The 24,960-nt window shown below is 34.4% G+C and overlaps 1 protein-coding gene across 5 annotated transcripts in view; it reads right to left on the reverse strand.

Annotated features, from left to right (window-relative positions):
• Positions 1 to 1,382: 1,382 nt before the first annotated feature.
• Positions 1,383 to 24,960, reverse strand: part of SLC44A5 (solute carrier family 44 member 5) — a 359,314-nt gene continuing 335,736 nt past the window's right edge. For 4 of the 5 annotated variants that reach the window (XM_073234136.1, XM_073234137.1, XM_073234138.1 and 1 more), the window contains 12 exons: positions 23,422 to 23,553; positions 19,936 to 20,035; positions 17,811 to 17,903; positions 17,221 to 17,308; positions 16,474 to 16,736; positions 15,858 to 15,952; positions 12,872 to 12,975; positions 11,763 to 11,836; positions 11,054 to 11,124; positions 10,846 to 10,934; positions 9,323 to 9,407; positions 1,383 to 6,195 (listed from right to left, as the gene is read on the reverse strand). In XM_073234136.1, coding sequence (XP_073090237.1) covers positions 6,083 to 6,195; positions 9,323 to 9,407; positions 10,846 to 10,934; positions 11,054 to 11,124; positions 11,763 to 11,836; positions 12,872 to 12,975; positions 15,858 to 15,952; positions 16,474 to 16,736; positions 17,221 to 17,308; positions 17,811 to 17,903; positions 19,936 to 20,035; positions 23,422 to 23,553 — 1,307 coding nt within the window. In that variant the 3' untranslated portion in view covers positions 1,383 to 6,082. The remainder of the gene's footprint in view (positions 6,196 to 9,322; positions 9,408 to 10,845; positions 10,935 to 11,053; positions 11,125 to 11,762; positions 11,837 to 12,871; positions 12,976 to 15,857; positions 15,953 to 16,473; positions 16,737 to 17,220; positions 17,309 to 17,810; positions 17,904 to 19,935; positions 20,036 to 23,421; positions 23,554 to 24,960) is intronic. The other variant, XM_037024393.2, reaches the window with a different exon arrangement.

Here is a 24,960-nt window from a genome sequence, read left to right on the forward strand (position 1 = left end):
ATAGACTCACCAAGGATCAGAGGTAACTCCGCTGGGTCCTGAGAGAAGTCTTCAATACCTATGTTAGCTCCAAAACTAAAAACATGGTATATGGAAAGTAACTGGAGAAGTAATTTATTCCTGCTATGTTGGTAAGGTATTTCTTTTCATCAATGATTTATTGAATTGTATTCTTATAATGATACAGTTACATTTTAAAAACAAGCATTTTAGGATAATATTTGTAAGAAACTGGAAAAATATCCAGACACAGTTTCATATACCATGACCTGCGATACTGATTTTAGTCAATTTTGTCCCCGCATCTTATGCCAACAAAGACTGATTCATAAAGCATGTCCCTTAGTCCAGAACCAGATAATACTGGAGATAATTACTCTGTCTGGTTAGAGTTTAAGAGCAATTTCCTGAGGCACCACTTGGAAAAGTGAAAGAGCACACATGGGAATGAGTGCGGGTCAGATATATAGTAAAAGAAAAATAAGTAATTGTTGCACAGAACCTGTTTTCCAATCTTAGTTTAACTCATAACTGCATTATGCCTGATGATCCCACAGAACCTTTAATGGTGTGATTTTGCTGTGTGGACTCAAACACTTTTTAAGTTTTCTAGGCACACAGAAAAATCAAATGAATCATAATCCAACTTCAAACAGTATTTTACAAATATATCACTGCTTTATCACTTAAAAGTAAGAACTATTACTAAGATCTAAAGCAGAATCTGGATTTATTTTGGAAATCAAACTGTATTTTTATTTTTAAATAAGAAAAGAATCATTAGCTGTATTAACACACATTCGATTTAGGACACTTTAAAGTTTTATGTTTTCAATTAAAGAAATACATTACATTTTAAAGAATAATTGATTTTGAAGATTTGATGTATAATTTGACTTTAAAATAGGCTCTTATACATTTGATAAAAGAGTATGTAAACCTAAGAAAAATTTTAGCTTAAGAGCAATCAGTGAGAGGTATACTTGTCTTGGAAAACTATTGTTAATTAGTGTTCAGATTTTTCAGGTTCTCTAAATTATCCCTACTTTAAAAATGATGAGATTTGCTTCTTATGATGTTGGCAAAAGCAAATGAGGAACTGAGCATAATTTTGGTAAATTAAAACAAAGGCCAACTAATTTAGGCCATTGTTTGGGTTTTAAAACATTAATCTCTTATCCATTTAACTTTGACTTATTTGCTTCATATTAATTATCAGTTTCAAGTATTAGATTTGTCAGTCAATGTACAGGTAGAGAAAAATAGAAATTTTTTAAAAGATAAATCTAGATGTTAAGAGAAACCCAAATATCTGACCCAGAGAAGATCCTGTCATAGTATCTAATATTAAGTTTTTCTCCTTTTCCAGCTTAAAGAAATAAAAAGACTGGCAGTTTTTTCTTATCTAAATCTTTATTAGAAGAAAAACAAATTGATTTAAAACAATGAATAACAGCAAATTTCATTAAATATTAAACATTTTAGTTACCAAATATATTTAGACAATATGTTCCTAATATTTCTGCATAGCAGAAACACACTGATTATAGAGCTCAGACTGTCATATGCTCATATGAGTTTGTTTTTGGCATAAAAGGATATCTAAAGTCACATTTAAACAAATGTGATCATAGATAAACTGATATTAACTACTGTTGATTCTCAAAGCTCTCACAAGTTATCATATGTGATTGACATTCCCTTAGGGTGAATGCTTTATGGAATCTTTCTAGAACACTGAGTAACAAACTGAATTAATTTTCTTTAAAGTTAGTAGTACTAGTAAAATTATTTAAAATTGAATTAGAAAGTATGTTCCTGTTTATATTAGCACAATAAAAATCAAGATATTATAAGTACACTGTTTCATATCAAAAGTTAGAAAATGAAGTGACATACATGGAACACTCCTTGATGATAATAAACAATCATTTAAAATGGAGCTATTCAGTACACGATGTCTATGAGCACCCTTTCTAGGGGTAATGTTTCCCTTTCCACTCTGTAAAACACCGAGAAATGTAGTATTACGTCTATTATATTTTCAAAGATCTAACTATAGAAAAGATCAGATTTTTAAAGTCCTCACTTTCAATTAAAAACAAACTTAACAAGTGTTCTGTCAGGTGTTTCTTTTTTTTTCTTGCGTGTAGTACACATTCATGAATGTTCACTAGGCGCAAGGGAGACTGTTTATGCTGCAAAATGTACTCTATACACTGAGGATACCAAACATACTGAAATGACAAGTAGTTTCCAACCAGTGAGTTAAGAGAAAAACAAATGCAAGACTTGTTTTAATCAATAAACATTGCAGGTTTTGTGTTTGTTTTTTTTAAAATTTTTTACAATATTTGTAAACTTGCCCACAAAAGCTGGGTAATTTTAAACAGCCAGTAAGGCACTTTGTCAGAGAGGACGAAGTAGTAAAGGCTGGATGATTGGCAATTTGTTAATAGGAAACATTCTACACTTAGAGCAAAATCCAGAGTGGGGCAGTCCTATCAAACAGGAGCAAGGGAAAAGTTTAAAAATTTGATTTCACTTTGCCGATTTTCCCTGCAGAAGTATTTTAGTTGTAATTTAAAAAATATATCGGGGGCTATCAATTTAAAAGACATATCATTTTTCAATCTAACATTTAAAGAATATCAACATATTCACTAGTATTTTCAAAGCATCCAACCACTCTACTCAAAAAATGAATTACAAAACCAAAGACCTTAGTATAAAAATGCTCCATGTTTTTAACAATTCCCTTGCGACTTCCGATGGCTTCACATTTTACAGTATAAGCTTTGGTATAAAACATGCAAATAAAAGCCAACAAGGTTGTGAGTAGTTTTCCAAACACAAAGCACTTATGAAAGGAGTGTTGCACAGACACGGCAGACGAGGAAAAGGTCACACACACACCGCCTCAGGATGAATAGAGTTTGGACTTCTACTGCTTCTTAGTTTGCATACGTGGTTCTTTCAAAATCTTCAGCAGAGACCGATTCATGTAATAGGGTCTGTCAGCAGAACCATCATTTCTTTCTAAATCTTCCACTAGGAGGAAGAATGGCACAGAGTAAGTATTACGGCAAAAGTGTACGAGAACTAACACCGCCATCTGCTGCACACTTGCTTTACTGCAGTTCCAAAGGTTTGGTTTTTTTTTTTCTCTCTGAATAGCATCGTTTGGCGTCACTATTGTAAACAAAACTAAGAGAAAACAATCAGCCCTTGTTATGATGTAAGATACTGTCTCATTCTCTGCACCAGGTCAGATTCTACTAATAGTGCGTGCCTCTCAGCCGCATAATTGAGGAAATAATTTTTATCTTCTTTTGCATAGCAAACTTAATTATTAAAAAAGTTCATCAGGAATTCTTAAATTCACCTTCAAATTCCTAAAAAGTATTATGCACTCAATTTCTGAATTACTATATTTGTGCAAGATTGTTTTTGGTTAGTCATCATCAATTCAGAGAGCATCGTTTTAAAAATAAGATTTGTAAAATTTTAGTATATTTCAAATCCTTACACTGCAAATTTTGAAAACTATTGCTGTGTTGTTTTCAGTTATTACTTTCATTGCTTTGTAAGAAAATGGCTTTTGAGATTTTTCCTCAAAACAATGCTCATTCTTACTCTTTATTTATCGATTACACAAAGAAGAAATTAATGGAGCATATTTTTCTGACTAGAAAGAAGCCCATAATATAGTTAAAATTTCTCTGCTTAGAGATTCTTATGTGTTAAAGAACTTACTAAGAAATACTGAACCAAATGGCATTCCTTTTCCATTTTGCACTCAAGGGTTTTATCCTTAAACTATAACAAGTAGAATGTACCTCCATATAGTTCAGTGAGCACTTTTATTATAGACAATTTTCTGGTTTGATCAGCAGATATAATATTAAACATTTAATACATGGGCCTATCTAGTACCAAGAACCTAAAATACAGAATAGGTTATGATTGTCAGAAGTCTCCAAATTAATCTCCTTTGTCTTGTTTTCTAATTCCTAGGACAGCCAAGAATATAAGGAGAAAATAAGCAATTTGTTCTTACATGTTGATTTATTTTTATTCAAGTGATTTTGCAACTTATGTGTATCAGAATCAGCTAGAGAACTTATTAATAATTCACAAGCTGCCCCACATCCAAATACTTAATCAGAATCTCTTGTGAGGGGGCTAAGACATCTATATTCATAACAAGTTCTTAGAATGATTCTGATACATACCAAAACAATTTCTTTTGTGTCATTATTATGAGCCTTTTGACTACTCCTAAAGGTGATTTATTCCTTATAATTTTTCAACACTTAAAATAGAAGTAACTATTTTACTAGATCTTTGTTGTGACCCCATATTGTTGAATATAAAAAAATAATAACCATCTAGAAAGATAGGATATCACTCTTCTCTGAATTGTATTTCAAGGAGAATGAGAGTGAAGACCTTTTGCCAAGATGTGAAGCCAAGCAACAGTTTTGATACAATAATCTCAAGAAAGTAAGCTAAGAACAACATGGTGACCATTATAAGGCCTGATATTTTGCAAATCTTCCCTATTCATTGGCTTCTTGCCATTAAGCTGCCATGGAGTCAGTTTACATCTAGGTTTCCATACTTCAGGATCATTAAATAAATTGGTATTAATATCAATTGATAACACAATAAGACATTTATGTCTCTCTTCTTGGACACATGGATCACATTTAGGTCAAAATGTTAGATCAGCATGTTCCTTTCTGTCAGTACATAAATAATCCTTATACATAAGCTCATTTTAAAATCCAAAAGAATATTTAGTGTAAAAGCCAAAAGGGTATTGATTCAATGTACCTTTTGGGGGTACAGTTTTACACTGTTAGCCATATCAAACACATTTGCCTACAGAGGATGGGTAGGCAAAGTACGTGAGTGCCTAATCCATGCTCTGCTCTGCCATGCAAAAGACTAAGGCAGCGGCCAGAACCCACTGTCGCTCTGGCCAGTAGGGATGGACGATGAAAATAACTTCCTTCTTAAACCATCAAGAGAGAGAGATTTCCTAACTCATAGTGTTCCCCTTGCTAAGGTACTATATAAGGTACCTATGGAGGCCTGTAGTATATTTTCTTAGGCTAAAATTGAAGTGTCTTACTTATCTTTTCTCTTTCCTCACTGAAAGTTAAGCTAAAATTAAACCTTTTGCAGAACAAAAGCACACACCGAATCTTGAACCAGGTATGCTCATAAAATACACAATCATGCTTCTGAATAAATACATACCAATTTTCTATATTGTGAGAATGGGAAAATAGGAATTTGTCTCTATTTGGGTTAGAGACAAAAGTCATTAGTTATGTGGCCATTTCAGTTTTTTTCAGAGTATTTTCATGGTTTCCAGAGTTTCAAGTTACTGGAAATGACATTACAGAATTCAGTTTTGACTTCACTATAAATAGAATTTCACTAAAAAAAAACGGGCTATGAAGTAATTTTTACCTAGTAATGCTCTCTATGGAATCTGTATTACATTAACAGCTATATGTTTGTTATGGTCTTGAATTACTTACTGAAATATACTTCCCAGGGAACCATTAATACAAGTTTAATCACAGTTTAGAGAGTCGTCCATTAGCTTGAGCAGTATACGTATAACCATAGCACCATATTTACAAATTGAGTACCATATGCTGGGTAACTATAAATCAGTTATTTCATGGCTAATTGATTATACATTTATAGTGTTTTCAAAAACTGCCTGAATATCCTTTACAAATATACATTTATAAAAAGAAAGGCTATCGAAGTGCTGCAATGGGAAACAGCACACTGGGTTACAAAAGTTTTAAAACATTTCCGGTTACAGAATTTTAAAAAATATCTGACATTTACACTTTGCTTTTCATCTGGAACCACAGTCTATAAGGTGTCCTATTTCACAAAGGCTACTGTCATCAAATGCCTTACACCGCAGATGGTTCTGGCTTTTTCAGAGTAAGCACAGACATTTCACATTGCTCAAAAATGTTATTTTCAAATTACAAATGACCTAATTTACAAAACTACATAAAAATGAGTGGCACTGTTTGGAGCTTTTCTACTCTTTTTGCTTCGGGGAAACTAGTTGCTTCTTGTTCAGAATTCCGTGCAGGGTAGGGGCTATGAAGTAGGGTTTTTCTGTAGATCCATCATTTCTTTCCAGATCTTCACCTGTATATGCAGCAGCCAAAGCAGGCAAAAGCAGCAAGCAGCAGCAGAAAAATTATACACATTTTTATAAATTGGAGAGCCGAACAGGGAAAAATCAGAGAAATCAGTGTTAGAAAGTCAAATATAAGACAAATGAGTGCAGTTACATTGTTGACACTGGACAAAGGAAGCATTGAAACATCTTAAATCCCACCCACTCCCAAACAGGTCTGTTTTGAGAGTTTAAAGGTTAATAAAATTTTTCATGTCCTATCAAAAGTATTATCTTTAAATTCTGTGACTGTTCATTTCAGAAAGGGAAATCACCACACCCCTCTGAGAGGAAGCTGAATAAAAAGTATATTAATCCTGTAACACAGATAATCCCAGTAAGTGGAGAAAAATAATTGAATTTCAGAGTTCAAAATCACTTTTTCCACATTCTGACTGGTGAAGATAAAGAAACTAAGGGATATGTAAAATGATTCTCCTGGAGTGGAAAGTCCTGGGGCGACCGGAATGAGGGGACGGCCCAGTCTGACACCGAGCTCAGCTCCTGCCCTGCTGAACGATAGGGCATCCCATCCTAGAGCCTGGCAGTGGGCCTCAGGTTATAACAGAAAGCAAATACCAGTGTTGCCTGACTACTGCCATACACGTTTCACCTTCCTGCTTTGCCCAGGCTAGTAATGAAATAACTTGTTGGCTGGTTGGGAGGAAGCATTGAAATGTTGCTGAGAAGCAAGAAGTTTGCATGGAGTTAAGTTTCCTGCAGACACAATTCAGAGCAGATAATTCTATCAACAAATATATAAATGCAACTTGATTCTATGTTTTGACTAGTATATCAAAAAGTTTGTTTTTTGTGGCCTTTATTTATTATGACATAAAGGATAAGAAATATACAAAACCATATAGGATAATCATAGATTTGTAGAATAAATCTAAATTATTTTCATCATACTCTTTTGGGAATGGTTTGATTATTGATGTAGTAGATTTTTACATTAGACCTTACAAGTGAACTTCCTTACATACAAAATGAAAAGCTAGGGAGGAAACATGACAAACACTGAATGTTTTTGTTCTTTCTTCCTTAATCATATTTCTATATCATATATCACATATTGATATCATATGTCTTAATCATTATTACCCTTGAGGTATTGGTAGGAAGCTGGTATGGATCACATTAATAATCATCTACAACTATTTTTTTTCCCATCCTGGGCCTTAGAATTCCCATTGTCTCATAATGTTAAAAAGAGGCTATGTTTCTGTATATGAAATATTTGCAAATGTTTTGGATTTTTAAAAACAGTTTTCTGGAAGCCAAGATAATGGGTATAAAATATATATATATACGTATATATGTATATATATGTGTATATATATACACACACATATATATACGTATATATATATATATATATATATATATATATATATATATATATATATATCAAAGGTACAATTCCACAAAATTAGAATTTGGCTTAGAGTACAATTTTAGAAAAATGTTTTCCAAAGTAAGATGTTGCCCATAGTAACAGCTGGGGAGGAAGGAGAAATGCATCTTGGTTTCCTTGTTCTCCATTATCAAAGACAAAAGTCTCTGAAAGGAAGCTATTCATGTTCAACATACAGTGTACTGAATAAAGTGTAAATAACACTTGGTTTTCAAGAAGTTAGCTATTATTCATTAATACAGAAGGGTAGAAAACATTTCTTACTGCTGAAATTTAAAATCCACTGTCAAATTCAAAATCCACAAGATCTGAAAAACTTTCAAAGACTGGAAGCTGGTACCTTTTATACATTTCCTGAGATACATTTTGAGAAATACTTTCAATTACAAGAATGGGGAGGATCCCAGTGGGATCTGCCAGTACTGCTCCCAAGATCAGTATTTGAGGTGAGGGAAGGGACCTTGGAACATTTGAGAGCTCACTCTCTGCTGCCTTGGACACTACCTTATTCCCAGGCTCCTTCTTCTATCTCAGATCAGAGCTGGGTTTGTTCTTTGGTATTATATAGATGGCTTTTCCTAACAAACCACTGAGGCACTTGGAAAAGATTAAATGTTCCAGTTCCATTTGTAGATAGAGGAAGAGCTAACTAATACACAAAGTTCTGGTATCCTTGTCCAATCATTGAAAATTGATTAAAAAATGTTCAGAGTAAACAAAATGGTCAAATCATTTTCTAGGAAGTTTTTCCTTGAACATATCTTCCTGTAGTTATCTCTTCTCCTGGCTCCAGAATGAAGTTGATGCTGTGGGTTATGCTAAAAAATAAACTGTTAGTTCTGTGTAAGTGGATCTCTCAGTAATGCCCTGTCACAGAATGTTTTCTCTGCTTCTCTTAAGAGCAGTGTACTGGAGAAATAATCTCTTAGAGGGCATAGCTGCAGGGATAGCAATGTCTGTTCTTCATCTGCTGACCCTACTTCTTTAGGTTGAAGATGAGGCCCAATGAAGATCAAGATGAAGATAAGGCTCCTAACAGGCACTAGGTTCTCCAGGGCTTTTAAAATGAGATACCATTAGGAAATATATCTATTCTGAGCTATATATGCCACATAGAGGCATAGTGAATAAGTGAGCGATGAAAGTTCTAAAGTTGTATTTTAACTCTAAGTATCAGAATTGACCCAGGATTTCCTAGAAATGCTCCTCTATGAATCCTGCCTGTTCAGTATGAATGGGCCCTGTGTCTTTGAAACCACTGCCAGCTTGGCTTCATCAATGTCGATAAGGGCCCTCCTCAGTTTCCAAAGCCAATCTCAAAGCCCAGTTACACCCTTAGTTCTGTTAATAAAGCACAACAGAAGCCAATCATTATCATACATTTGAAAACATTAAGAAATTTAAACATCATTTCATGCTAACACCATGCCATGAAACTAGAGGCTCATTTCAGTAGCTGACCCTCCTGCACTTTGCAAACTCCTTTCTCTCAGCTGTTAAGGTTTAAAAAGCATCTACTAAACAATGTCTTATTTACTAAAAATAAACACTGTTTGCAGCTGCAGCCAGATCATAGCAAATCCACAAGCCAGCTACGGACATGAGTCTCAACCTTCTCATCTTTTGGTTAGCCACCAGAGGGGTGGGGGGGGCGGTAAACACATATTCTGAAAACTTACAGAAGCAGATGAAAATTGTATCGATACACATTGCATAGACGCTGAAGAACCCATGCGCAACGAGGTAAGCTCCGATAATGACTGTCTGTAAACAAGTAAAGACGATAATGAAGCTCTGTCATTGACTCAGCCAGAAGAACACTAATGCCGTTTTAAACGAAAGTCATGAGAAAGCTTTGAAGTATTCTGAAGTATGATTTCAGTATAGAGACCAAAAAATTTCAATGACAATGTTTTTGAGATTTAAACAAAATGTGCTAGATTACCGGTCAGTTTTCTTACTACTATCCCTCATGCCAACAAAAATATCTCAGATTTAGGGTCTTGTACACAGAAGCCATAAAGGATAGGAGTTAAGAGCACACACTGCCACACTGCCTAGGTTTGGATCACATCTCAGGCACCCATTCAACAAGTTACCTAACCTCTCTCTGCCTCCTATATAAAACTGTCAGTGGGGAAGGAGAAAACATGAAAAACAATAGTATTTATGACATATGGATTGACTGAGTTATATTATCATAGTTACGGTAGGGCTCTACCCAGTCCTCTCCAGGTGCCACATCTATCCCCCAGTGGCTGTCAGTGTAGACTGCTAGTGACTGAGCTGCTTCCCCTACTAGGAATCGCCCTCCTTGCAGGGAACAGCCTCATCCAAGGCTACACCCTCATTCAGGGGGCAACCCCTGACAAGAGATGCTGATGCAGTGTATAAAAGCCCAATCCCTCTGTTGGAACTTCTGTAATCCTTTCTGAGGCTTCACCCAAAACTGCAGGGTGGATCAGCTTCTTCCTCTGCCAGGGCCTGCCCTCCTCATGCCCTTACAAGGGTATCTCAGAGAGCACCTCCTAAGAAAACATCCCTGTGCAATCCTCTGTCTCAGAGGTTGTTTCCAGGGACCCCAATCTCTAAAGCAGAATGAGACCTGTCACAAAGTAAGACCAATAATGCTAGTTATCCTAATTTCTCCTTTTCCTTTTTGTTTTTCATTTTGCCATCTTTGATAATATCAGAGTTAATATTACCCAGCTGCTATGGAATGTATTGTGTCCCCTCAAAATTCATATGCTGAAACCTAATCCCATATGTGATAGTGATAGTATTTGGAGGTAGGGCCTTTGGGGAAATAAATTGGGTCATGAGGGTGGAGCCCTCCTGAATGGGGTTAGTGTCCTTATAAGAGGAAACAGGAGAGACTCCATGCCTGACATCTTGCCTGTGACATATGTAGCTGCCTTCTGGGAGGCAGGGACCCCCTCCTGCTCCTGTCACGAGTGTCTGGGGCTTGCAAAAATAAAAAGTGGAAACAGGAGAGAGGATGTCTGTCTTCACCATGCTAGGATACAGCAAGAAGGTATCCCTTGGCAAACCAGGAAGAGTCCTTACCAGGGACTGAATCTGTGGGTGCCCTGATCTTGGACTTCTCAGCCTTCTGTGAGGAATCAATTTCTCTTGCTTAAGCCATCCCATCATTGGTATTTCTGCCATAGTAGCCCAAACTGACTAAGACACCAGCTCTTACCAGCAGAGGTACCCAGTAGTAATTTAAAGATGTTGGTCCTTCTATGATCATTGGAATTCTTTGTGTGAAGAGTAAGAAGGCCAGAACACCTACATTGAAAAGGCAGAACATGAATATTATGCATTTGCAGAGGAATATAGCTTTCTGTTTGTAAAGGAGTTTTTCCAAGAACTTTTAAAAGTTTATTATTTTTGTTGTTCTTACTTACCTATGCATCCAGAAACTAGAATTTTCCCCAGGATTAGTACAAAGTCTGTAACTCTATCCATAACTGCAACTCTGAGAATCAGAAAAAATGAAGTAAGATTTTGTGTTTATGTTACATTTGCTACTTAAATTTCTGAGAATAAATAATTCATGAATTCATTTTGATGTGTCTTTGCTGAAATTTTATTTGGCATTTGTGAAATGCAAGAAATGAATGTAGAACATGGGGATGAAATTCTGCCTTATTTTTAATGAAGTAAATACGTGACTGCATTGGAGGGCTGTCAGATGCTAGTAGTGTCAGCCTCTCCCTCTAATTTGAGGCTTGTAGACACCTTCAGTCCTGAGGATGCTACACTGTTCTCTGATTTTGTTTGCTCAGACTCTGTCAGTTGGGATGGGGGCCATGGTTAGAGACATGATGATATTGTTTATGCGGGGATTTCTTGAGCAGAGGGTCTGATAAAAATGAATACATGTCAGTGGGTGTGAAGACATACATGGAAAATGGAAGCAATAATTCTAAGATAGAAAGAAAAAGTAGTGGTGTGAGAGGGAAGATTTAAATCTCTCAAATTAAAAGATAATATTCATTCCTAATAAGACCACCAACACTTCAAATAAAAACAGAAGTATATGATATTCAAGGTTCTTCATCAAATCATCTATTGATCAAATCATCTATTGAAATGTTCAGCCTGTTTACTTACTTTAAAATATTTCTCATCATCAGATTGAATGCATCTCTCGCTGACCTGCAGAAGTTTTTGCCATATATTGCAATCTGAGGAAGACAACTGACATTATTCTGGAGTCAGTTACATATCTTAAACAAGACCAACAGGCATCTGGTGACAGGAAAATGAATTAATTCTGCCATCTAGCAAGCTACTCACATTCCTCTTTCCAACATTTGGGTTTGTGGGGACCCTGGGAACCATGTCCTCAACTCCACACAATTCTCAGAGTTGTTGACAAAAGGTGAGCTTCAAATGCCATTGCCTTTAAACTCCGTGGGGATTAGACAACTTTTGATGGGTCTTTTTCTCAAACCCCAGGACATGGCTTGTCTTTGAAATGTTTTGGCTAGGGCTTGTTGCTGAATAAGTTAAAAGTTACAGCATTCACATTAAAAACTACTCTCTGGAAACCCAGTGCCTTTCAATTCACTTGATTTACTGATGAAAAGACTCAATACAATATTCTCATTGGAGGTAAATTGATGAATCTTCACAACTAGTTGAATCACCCCTTCAGATCTTGTGTCACTGTGATAATAAGCGTCATAAGGTTATAGTTGCTATATTTTTAGAAGAATTAGGTTTTGGATCCCCTATTTTTGAAAACCTCTTTAGCAGCCTCCATATTCTCACAGGAAATAAATAAAAAATTCAGTTAGGCATTGTCAGGGCCCACACATTTCAATGTAAGATTCATAAAAAGAAACAGACCTGTCCTTAAAAATGTGTAACTCTCAGATTTAGAAAGATAGTTTCTTCTCAGAAGGAAACATAAAGTAAGCTTTCCTCTATTAAACTATGTCAAAGACACACAAAATCATCTTAAAGGTAGCATATGTTTAAATTTCTAAGGTAACTTATATTGTCCCTCTCTGAAAAGATATTGAAGGTAATAATGAAGTACAGTGAAGATATATAACTATGAAAGCATATCCCTGAATCATGCACTGGATTCACAAACCCTTACATCAACAAGGTGATAAATTCAATTGCATGATGTAAAAGTACTTTAGCGATAAAATGTAGACTGGGGTTTGTGTTCACAAAGAAGCTCAGTAAATAAAAAATAATCTACTTACCATAACATAGGCATTTCTGTTCAAAAACTTTACCACATTTTCCAAACACCAGAAGCAGCATTTCAGGCAGCATTGTAGGAATTTAGAAATTCTGTTCTGGGCATCTATGAGTAGAGATTTAAATCTATTAATGATTCACAACTAAACACTATGAATCAAAAAAATGTTTTTTAAATCGCCTTTTACATTTTTTAAATTATGGTAAAATATACATAAAATTTACCACTTTAAACATATTTAAGTGTGCAATTTAAGTATTTTCACAATGTTGTACAACTATCATCGCAGAACCTTTTATCATCTTAAACAGAAACTCTCCACCCATTGAACAATAACTCCTCCTTCTCCCTGTCTCCTAGGCCCTGGCAACTTCCATTATACTTTGTATGAATTTGCCTCTTCTAGATACTTCATATAAGTTGAATCATACAATATTTGTCTTTTTGTGTAACTTGCTTATTTCATTTAGCATAAAATTTTCAAGGTTCATCATTTCATTCCACTTAGGAGCTGAACAGCATTTCATTGTATGTATAAAACACATTTTGTTTATTCTTTTATCTGTTAATGGAAATTTGGGTCAGTTCTACCGTTTGACAATGTGAATAATGCTGCTCTGAACATTGGTCTGCAAGTTTGAATCTCTGCTTTCAATCATTTTGAGTGTGTTTCTAGAAGTGGAATTACTAGATCATATAGTTATCCTATTTTTAACATTTTGGGGATTCACCATACTGTTTTCCACTGTGACTATACCATTTTGCATCCCCTGTGCAAAACACAAGGGTTCCAATTCATCCTTATACTATAAACACGTGTTATTTTTCATTTTTTTGATAGTAAACATTCTAATGGATGTGAAGTGGTACTTCATTATGGTTTTGATTTACATTTTCCTAGTGACTAAGATTAAGCATCTTTTCATGTACTTATTCACCATTTGTATCTCTTCTTTGGAGCAATATATATGCAAAACATAAATGAAAATATCCTCAACAAAATATTATCAAACTTAATTCAACAGTACATTAAAAGGATCATACACCAAGATCAAGTGGGATTTATCCTAGGGAGGCAAGAACAGTTCAACATATGCAAATCAATAAGTGTGATGTGACACATTAATAAGTTGAAGGATAAAAATCATATGATTATTTCAATAGATGCAGAAAATTCAATTGACAAACTCAACCTCCTTTTATGATAAGAACTCTCAACAAACTGATTTTAGAATGCCTCAACATAGTAAAGACCTGTGTATATATCTGAAGTAAAAATCACTGTCTCAAAGAGATATCTGTACTCCCATCTTCACTGCAGCAATATTTATATGGAAAGTGTCATTTGATGGACCAGTAATAAATAAAATATAAAGGTCCACAATGGAATTTTATTCAGCTTTAAAAAAAGAAGGAAATCCTGCTTTTTCAACATTCAGGTGAACCTGAAGGGCATTTTGCTAAGTGAAGTAAGCCAGAAAGAGAAAGATAAATACATATGGCATCACATATATGTGGAATAAAAAAAAAAAGGTGAACTCATAGCAATAGAGTAGAATGGTGGTTACCACAGGCTAGGTGGTGGGGAAAACAGGCAGAGGCTGGTAAAAGGTCATAAACGTTCACTTATAAGTTGAATTAAGTCTAAGGATCTAATGTATAACATGGTGAGTATCATTGATGATACTACACTGTACAGTTGAAAATTACTGAGAGTAGAACTTAGTTTTCTCATGAAAAAAAATGAATGAAAAAGGTAAATATGTGAGGTGATGGTTGTCTTTATTACTTTGCATGTGTGAATGCTATCACAATGTATGTAAATCGTCATATTGTACACTTTAAATATATTACAGTTTTGCCAATTATAACTCAATAAAATAGAAAAAGTGTTAATAGAAAAAAATATTTGGCTATGTTGAAATGAATCAGAAGTTTGTTATATATATTCTGAACACCAGTCACATATCTGGTATGTGATTTGCAAATATTTTCTCCCATTCTGTGGGTTGTGTTTTCACTCTCTTAATAGTGTCCTTTGATGTACAAACATTTTTAAAAATTTTTATTAAGTCTAATTTATCTGTTTTTTCCTTTGTTGTCTGCTTTTGGTATCATATCTAAGAAATCATTATCAAACCCAAGGTCATGAAGATTTTCTCTTATGCTTTCTTTCAAGAGTTTTATAGTTTTAGCTTATGTTTCAGTTTTTTATCTATTTTGGATTAATTTCTATAGTGGTATATGGTAAGAATACAACTTCACTTTTTTGTTTGTAGACATCCAGTTTTCCTAGTAACACTAGTTGAAAACACTGTCCTTTCCCCCATTGAATGGTCTTATATGTGAGGGTTGTTTTGGGGTTTCCTAGTCTATTCCAAGTCCATATGTCTGTCCTTATGGCAGTGCCACACTGTTTTGATTATGGTAGTTTGTATTAAGTTTTAAAATCAGGAAATTGGAGTGTTCCAATTTTGTTGTTCTGTTTCACGGCTGGTTTAGCAATTAATAGTAAAATATTTTGAAGTGTATTCTAAGCAGAGTTATATGTTTGTAAATTATATATATCATGTATGTAGATTTATGCTGATGACACCCATATTTATATTTTAAGTCTGACCTGTCCTGAGCTCTAGATTTGGATGCCCTGACAACTTTGCCGTGCTTATCAATATTTACATGCCCCAGAAAAACACAATTTTTAATCTTTTCTTTGAAATTTGCCTCTCCTGGTTTCCACATCTTAGTAAGTAGCATCATATGCTTTTTCTCTTTTCTTCACCACAGCTCCTGTCCCCCCAACTCATACATCCAATCCCTCAGCAAGTCCTGTTGGCTTCCTTTCCAACCATATCCTCGGTCTGATCACCTCCATCCTATTACCCTAGTCTGAGTTACAGTCATCATGTTTCTCCTAACCCCCCACCCCAATCTACTGTCTTCAAAGAAGTCAGGAAGTCTGAGAAAAGATAATTCTGGAATCTTACCTTTAAGATGTTTGTTCAAGTATTCTAGGACTAATCTGTACATTTGAATTAATGCAAGAATTAAAGATCCAAATGCTAGGGATCCTGTGTGATACCTGGACAAAGATAAAATGAGAATAAAAGTTAAAATATATTTACTATTAACTAAAAGGGCATTACTTAAACAATATTTATAAGGTAAAAGGGATCTTCAGAAGGATGATAGGAAAGAGTTTCTTACACTATTTTGTTCAGATTGATAAAGTTCCCCATAGAGGATTTTAAACCATATAATGTGTTTTGCTCTTCATCTAAAAAAATTGATACCAACAGCCTATCATCATAAAATTGGATATTTGGGTGGAGCAATGGAGAGACAAGCCAATTCTTAATTTTTAATCTGGCGCCCTCCCCTTCCTATTCTCTCCAGTAACCTACGGCTTTTAGAAGGCTATGGACCTGGGTAGGGACTATAAAACTGTGGCTATAAAATTAGACAAAGGCAGTGGACATCCATGAATCTTGAGTCATACCTTTGACCTCATTTGTAGTTTGCCACTTAAACTTAAGCACAGATTGAGTCACAAGCACATTAAACACAACTGCAAAGAGACATAGGGTTCAGGGTGGAACGTACCGTATGGCTCGTCCAAATGAAGTAAAGAGTGGATATGGTGGGATGTCATCAGGTTTCTTCAAGGCCCAGTAATAAGAAGCAAAGGCACCAGCAAGGGCACACTGACCCAGCGCAATAATAAAGTTTATAAGCCAGAGGAAGACAAACATATTGAAAATCTGGAAGGTAGTGATGTATTGATGGTACAGGCTCTTTCCACCATAAGAAACAAAAATACACTGAGCCCCAGGACAAGTTTTGGCAATTTCAGTTGTATTAAAAATCTGTACTCAGAAAAAAACAACATGGTTAATATAACATTAAATGCCATTCCAAGGTAACACTGTCCCTGCCTTCTCCTTTTGTGTAGCCCCCAATTGCATGTCTTGCTTTTTTTTCCCCACTGACTTTTGCTCTCATTCCTATTTCTATCACATCACTATATGATTTTTTAAAAGGCTCATTTCCCATCTTATGTTCATCACTCTGCAACCACTATAATTCCATATTTACTAGTGTTACTGTTACATACACCTGCTTCTCGGGTATATGACAGGACAAACAAACTCAGGAAATAAGACTGCTTTCTCCTTATTCTGCCCACAGTTTGCGTGGTCTCCTGCTAACACGTGACCCATGCTTCCCTTCTCTACAGCGATTCCCGTCAATGCACAGGGTCTCTATTTGAGGGTGATTCCTATGTTAACTGCTAGAGGAAGAGAAGTAGAGTTCTGCATTGAAGCAAATAACAGATTTTCTTTTACTTACCTCTGGGTCACAGGTGTTATTTTCATATTTGCATTGCCCCTCTGGGGTTATTACTTTGTATATAGGTACCCCTGATGTAGCCAAATAACTGAGTGAACTTTATTAAGGATGCATTATTTGCTATAAGATTGGAAAGTTAAATGGACAGGAAAATAACACAAATAACTCAAAAGTCCACTGAAAGATTAAGGTAAAAAAAACCTCTAATCTTTTAATAATTCATTCATTTTTTCAGTCCCAGTGTACTGTAATATGGGTCAGCTGCACTGAGTGGCCCCTTAAAAACAGTAAAATACAAAGGAGACTTCTTAAGTTGTTGCCAAGGAGAAGTACCACACATGAAGACAAAACAAAATCTACTGTATGACCAATTTGAGGGGAAGTTCAATTGCAAGACTGAAACTTTTTTAGAACTTGGCAAAAAAAATGTACATATATATAATAGAATGTCCTTTATAAAAATACATATATATCAGTTTTTTCTTTGGGATATTGCTAGTCTTCCCAGGATGGAAAACACTAGACATAAACTCCTATTCCTGGATAGTAGTGTGTACCTTAGTTTATAGATTTCAATTAGTAAAGGATACACTGCAATCACAGCCCAGTAAGAAATGCAGATTGAGAGGAAAATGAAAGTTAAGAATGGATAAATTAATGTAGTAGGGATATATCCAATGGCTCTGAAATAAAACAAATAGTTGAAATTAAAAGTGACCTAGAGCTATAATTAAATTTTTATCTGTTAGAACTAGAAGTAAGCCTTAGAGTGAATTAGTTCTAAAAACACTGGTAACAACCACAATTCTTTTTTTGCTGATTATTCTGCCATATTCTTAGTTGGTTTTAAAATTTTAGTTATTTATTTTCAGTAAGTTAGAGGCATTGTTTCAATGCTCACATTTGATTCCTGTCAAAGGTTTCCCAAACTTTCTCCTCTTTGGTTATTTCTGCCTGACTCATAAAGATTTGATACATTATAATCATGAAACTTATTTCTTTCATTTAGAGTCTCAGACTTTGAAAACTGGAGAGAACCATGAAGATAATCTGACCAAACATGAGAATCTCTCCCTAATTCAGGAATCCCTCCTGTCCTATCTTCAAAACACGTTCACTTGCCTCTGTTAACCACATTGAGTGATAGAAACTTATTTTTATATGACATAGCATATTCTATTTTCTTACCCAAAGTATTTGAAAGTTCTTCCTTATCTGCCTGCCTGATGCACATCCATGCCTTCTAGAGAAGAAATGACCACCTTTTCCATACAGCAACCCTTGAAATAACTTCTTATTCTTTTATTCTCCAGGATAATCATTTGATATTTCCTCATAAGACATGGTTTCTGAAATGTTCACCACTTAACTGCTTTTGAATAACCTTCCCAGCATATGACATGGATTAAACCCAATACTGTTTGATATATCCATTAAGAACTTTGATGGAACTATTTCTACTCCTAATGCATTGGCACATCTTTGATACTTTTTGCATTTGTTATCTCCTCACGTCACTATTTGAGTTGTACTCTTCTTACCTTTCTCCAGACACTGATGTTAAATGAATTATTGAGCATCTCTATGTCTACCCTGTAGTCTCATACTCATTTATCCTAGCTTTTATTTTCCCTTGAAAAAAATTATCAACCGGTCACAGCTTTATTGGCCCTTTAACACACAAACACATACTTCGAGTCATACAGTGGAGCAAGTTACAGGAAATTGTACAATATCATGTCATTTAAGAAATAAACCCAGGAAATCAGTAGTTTTTGGTGGCTAATAATAGGGCATCAGTTATTGTGGGAAGGAAAAAGAGTTTAATTTAACAAACTGCTTGTTAATTATTTAAACCACTGGATTCAGGTGGTACTATTATTATTATAGGTGACCATTTAAAAAAATAATCCTTAAAACTGTTTAAAATAATTGGTCCTTGGTCATTAACTACTTAGTTTCCATCATTCTAAATAGACAGCATAGTCAACTGGCTTTATAGTAATTCTTTCCTTGTTCTTCTATACATTATTCAAAGTTTAAAGTATTATCCTCAAGTGACCTTTTGGAATAGTTTAGAAACTGTAGGTGTTATTACCTCCCACCATGAACTTTATGAAACATTTAGTGTTTATTTTGTATACATTTTAAATAAGAAATGGCTCTGAATATAATAAGATGTTTCTGAATTAAAAACTGTAGATACAAAAGTATAGTCTGGTGCTGCTAGGATCAGTTATTTTGTCTATTAGCAAATTTTGTCACTCATACAGAAATGGTAATAGCACATAATTGACTTTAGAGAATTATGGTGACTTAAAATTCTGAAAATAATCTCAACTATTAAGATTAACATATGACTGTATGGGAATAATACAACATGTAACACAACTAACTTTTATGTAGACCACTTACTTTCACATACATTATTCTTCCAACATACACTTGGTGTCAAAAAAGCGCTACTACATAGATGAGACAAGTTTTAGCCTTTTTGTACCCTATGATAATTGAGGTTTGGGGATATTAAAGGACTTCTAGCACAACCTTTCTAAGAGGTGGTAGACTGAACTTGAACAAGTCTTCTTGAATGGAAAGCAGACTTCTTTAACAAGACTTTGTGAGGGGAAAATAGTCTGAGGCATCTGCACAGTAAGCAGTGACGGGTTTGACTGACTGACACACATTGTGTGAGTTTCTCCATCAGGGCCTTACTTGCTCCCTTCCTTCAGCAGGACGATGGAGATGCGGATTCTCTCCCTGAGGAAGATCAGCATGAGGATGACAAGTGCTTCAACAATGCAGAGTATTATCACTTTAAACAGGAAAAAAAAAACCAGCATGTGATACAAATCAATCCAAAGGACAGACAAACATTCACTGCAAAAGTCAGGATGAACTTAATGGTTATTTTTGCCAAGTCTGATGAAACTTTATAGTTTAACCAATGCTACCTCTCCAAAACTGTCAGTCTTAGAAAATCACTTTCAAACTTCCACGAAATGCTAAGAAATCTAGATTAACACCTTTAGTGAGGGCAGCTTTATGTTAGATGTTTTCATTTTTTACTTTATTTAGAGAATCATTACCAAAGAAACTTTCTGAGCTGTCTGTCTGTCCTGCTCACAATGTCTTATAAATAATTGACCTTGCTGATTGATAGGGCAGGCTTTTGGCTGCCACATTTTTATTTTGTGACTCCACCCACCATGGCCACCATGGATGGAATCAGGGTGTAAACCCAACCCAAGTTGTCTAATAAAAGCCTCAGAATTAGAAATAAGGGAATCTAATTCCCTTTACAAACCTCTTGAACTAAGAGTTAATACCAACTTAAGCAACTGTGTCAAAACCATCTTTACATGAATTAGGTGAATATGCAAAGAAAATATACTATATGTTATAAAGAGAGAGCAAGGAGAGGAAATCTTGGAATATTTTTGGCTCTTCATTTCCTGTATGTAGGTATGCTTTAAAGTCCAGCGGCTTTTCTGCTTTTTTGAGTTTAGTGAGACACTTCTATGTTCTCATATAAATACCCCTGCCTTGCCCGCAGCTTGTTTCAGTCTTCTTTTCAGCTGTCTTGAATTAGTTTCTTTTTTTCTTGAAGCCAAATAGTCCTAATTACTGTATTCCTTTGTATTTCTTCAATTCCAAGACATACCTTTAATTTAGTAATAACATTTTAGGAAAAGAAAATGAATCCTTCATTAAATGTTTATACCTTATAAGATGAATCCTGACTTCAGAGATAGTAAAAAAGTGAAAAGGTATGGATATTAAAATTAAGGAAATGTAGCACTGCTGAAATTGTACAGGAACTTAATAGAAAGTTAAATTCTCAGCTGTGAAAGAATCACTTCTATATCATCCTTGCTAGATAGTTAGTCTGTTTGTGCTTGATCACGTCTAGTGATAAGGCACTCATTATTTCATTCTATTGTTATACCAGTAAAATTCTGATGTTATATCATACATAAGCTAATATCTCCATGAAGAAATCGGTTAACCTGGAGATGTGGGAGGATCTTAGTAATGCACCAACTTGCTACTATGTCTTATTTTACTTAAACTATGTATTTATGTTTTATCATGTGCATTTGATACTCTCAAAACACTAAATTGAATCTAAAATATGGCTATAGCCATATTAATCTAAAATCATTATTTTTCTTTGGACCAACCTAAGAATATCAGATATAGCAGAATCACTTTATGTTCTGAAATTGCATTGATAAAGATACATTACATATTAAACTTCTACCTTTAAAAAATTACATGTTCAAAATGGTTATATTAAAGGAATTTAACTGTCTTTTCAATTTATATGTTATATCCTCTCCTTGCATTTGAATAAGAGCACACAATAGAAACTTTTTGAGACCCTACAGAGAAGTTGGTATAACTAACTTCACAGAGTGATATAATTATAGCAGAAATGCAAATAGAATCATTTCCTAATGCAATCCAAGACTCATAAAAATGATAATTTTTGTATATATAACTGCTTATTTTCAGTGTTTCTGTCAATGAGTGTAAGTTCATATGTATGCCCTTGTCACTGGAGCCTAGAATTTTGTCCAAACAGAGAGTAAATAATCAATTAGTGCTCATAAATAGATTGTGAAAGCTGGGACTCATTTGAGGAAAGATTAGTATTGCCAGACTTGAAAGTAAAAGTAAGCTCTGTATTTTCCTCAAAGGAAATCTCTTAACTTTTCCAATGGCCGATTCTGATCATCTAAATGGTTTTTGTGTTGAAGGCCCTTAAGAGGTATAGCCACAGGTACTGTAACTAAGATCCATCTAAGAGTAAAACTAGAGGTTTCAATACCTAATGGATGAGGTTCCTCACATTTAAAAATGATAGACAACAGTAAATGTTAGGAGGAGATAAGGAATCACTCAAATTTAGTAAAATTGAGGAGGATGCAAGTCCCAAGAAACTTGATTTTTATAGTTAAGAAGAAATGGCTATAAATAAAACAACTCTGCAACATACTTGAAAAAATAATGCATTATGTGAAGGGAAACAGTCTTCATAACAGGTAGAAATGGGAAGCCAAAGAACAAGGATTAGGCATTTTGATCCAGTACTGTCCAAGGAAAAGAGAAACACTGAATTTGGCAGAAAAAAAGGAATATGGCAGGGGATTCTGTGCAGCAGGGCTAGCTCATCAAGCTTGGCATGAGCCTGAAGAAAACATCTCTCAAGACTATTCAAGGCCTTTTGCTAAGAAAGCTTCTGATTAGCAATCTTTGTTCCTCAATAAGCACTTATCCTAGGACAGTCATGTCCTAGGTGAGAAAGATCTGCATTCTGGTCAGGGAGAGTATTCCAATAGTGTGAACAACTAAAACGGCACTCTGGTGACATGACTGAGCCTGTCCTTCAAAGCCTGATGACTTGGAGGAAGTGGCAAAATCAGGTTTTCAAACTTATGGGATGGGACCCATATCTGGAATCATGATGCCCCATCAAAATTGCCCCCCTCTGGGGCTTCCTCTGGGCTCCCTACCAAGTTTCCTTGACAATGTCTTGCCTGACTCTCTAACTTCAACAATATGAACATAAATTATTTTTTAAAAAAGCAACATGTAATTAGAAGCTATTTTAAACATCTTGATTAATAAAAATGAATCTCCATGAAGTGGAAGAAATATTATAATAAATATAAATACATAAATCATCTTGCTTGAAAAATTTTGTTAATATTACCCTTAAGTAATTCAATAATCTGAATAAACACTTCAAAAGTGTAAATTTATTTTGTTACTTATTATTTCAATTCCTGTAATAGTTTAAAAGTCTTGTTATGAAAAAATTGTTGTTCCTCATTTGTTTCCTTTTTCTTTTTTTAAAAAAGTTAGAAAAATCTAGCATTTTTTCCTTTTAAAATATCATTCTTGGATATTAGGTTAATGGCTATAAATATCCACATCCAAACCATTTTGAATTGAAGGAAAATAGCTTGAGATCATTGTAAAGTATTTTCTTATATTTCTTATATTGTAATAAATTCTCCTCAACAGCTTTTCCATTTACTGTAATTGTAGAGTAGGATTATAGACACATTTACTTTAATGACATTAGCAATAAGTGTATTTAACAGGTTATATAAATTCAAGCTTTCCTCTAGACACAAAGATATTATATTATTATTACAATTTTAACAAAACCAGTTTTTAATATCTACTCACAAAATGCGAACCATGTTTGTTTCAGTTGAAAGTACAAGCTTATATCCGTCTGAATCCCAATGTCATATATAGTTAAGTGAGAATTTGGCTTTCCCTGAAGAATGCTGTATTCCCGGTAACAGTGCCATATTCCTTGAAAAGGAAAGAAAAACAGACTAACTTAAAATGTTGTTTTCTGAAATACAAGTTATATGCTCATCATATGTTTCTACATGAAACTGATCAGCATGGTCATTTCTACAACAGCAAGATTCATATTTACATAGCACATATCTTATGTAGATCTAATAGCCTAAATGTGAATTTGATATAAATGTTTTCAGTATTTGTCTGGATGACTGTAGCAATGTCTGGCTTTAAATGTCCTTTTGACTAGAAACAATCTTAATATCCATCAATAGGGACTGGTTAAATACATTATGGTATAGTTTTAGAGTAGAATACTATATTTTCATATGAAGAGGAGAAAGTTTGGTGACACTGCATGATCTCTAAAATGATTTGTTAAGTAAAAAGGCAAGGTACAAAATAGCATAAAAAAGTGTGCTATAATTTGTATAATAAGAAGTAGGAACAATCTTTAATATATTTTCTTGTACATATATAAAGTATCTGGAAAGATAAACAGAAATTTAATATTTTTTGCTCTTAGGTGGGGAATGTTTACTGTGCACTATTTACAATAGACAAAATATGGAAACAATCTAGGTGTTCATCAATAGATAATGGATAAAGAAGATGTGGTACATATACACAATGGAATATTATTCAGCCATATAAAGGAAAGAAATTCTGCCATTTACAACAACATGGATGGAGCTAGAGGGTATTAAGCTCAGTGAAATAAGCCAAGTGAAGAAAGACAAATACCATATTATTGCACTTATTTTTGAAATATAAAAACAAAGAAAAACAGAATGAACAAAACAGCAGTAGACTCATAGACACTGAAGTGACTGGAGGTTACCAAGGGACAGGGGTTGAGATGGGTGAGTGGGGAGGGTGAGGGGGATAAAGGGAAATAATAATTTGCAATCACAATATAAATTGGTCATGAGGAGGGTAGTACAGTGTGGAGAATAGAGTCAGTGATTCTGTAACATCATTCTAAGTTGATAATGACCACACTAGAGGGGATGAGGATTTAATAATATGGGTAACTGTTGAACCACTGTGTTGTACATTCGAAACCAATATAAGATTGTATATCAATGATATATCAATAAAAAATAAAAAGAAAAGACATTTGTTTTTTAAAACAATATAAGACATCTCTTTGTTTCTGGCTCTGCTTTCCCAGTGTATTTTTTTAAATTCCTTTAAAAATGCTTTATGGACCATTCAATAAATACAAAATTATATGTAATGCATATGTAAGCTTTAATGTATAAAGAAAATGAATACATGAATGCTTCACCTAACTTATGATTTTATAATCTTAATTTTGCTCTAATTAAACAAAATAAAATTGTTTCTTCTGAGATTTTATCCGATCATGCCTCCTTGCCACTCTCTGCCAAAGAATAATTATTCTGAATT

The sequence above is a fragment of the Manis javanica genome, chromosome 4 (genome assembly GCF_040802235.1).
Source record: "Manis javanica isolate MJ-LG chromosome 4, MJ_LKY, whole genome shotgun sequence".
NCBI lineage: Eukaryota > Metazoa > Chordata > Mammalia > Pholidota > Manidae > Manis > Manis javanica.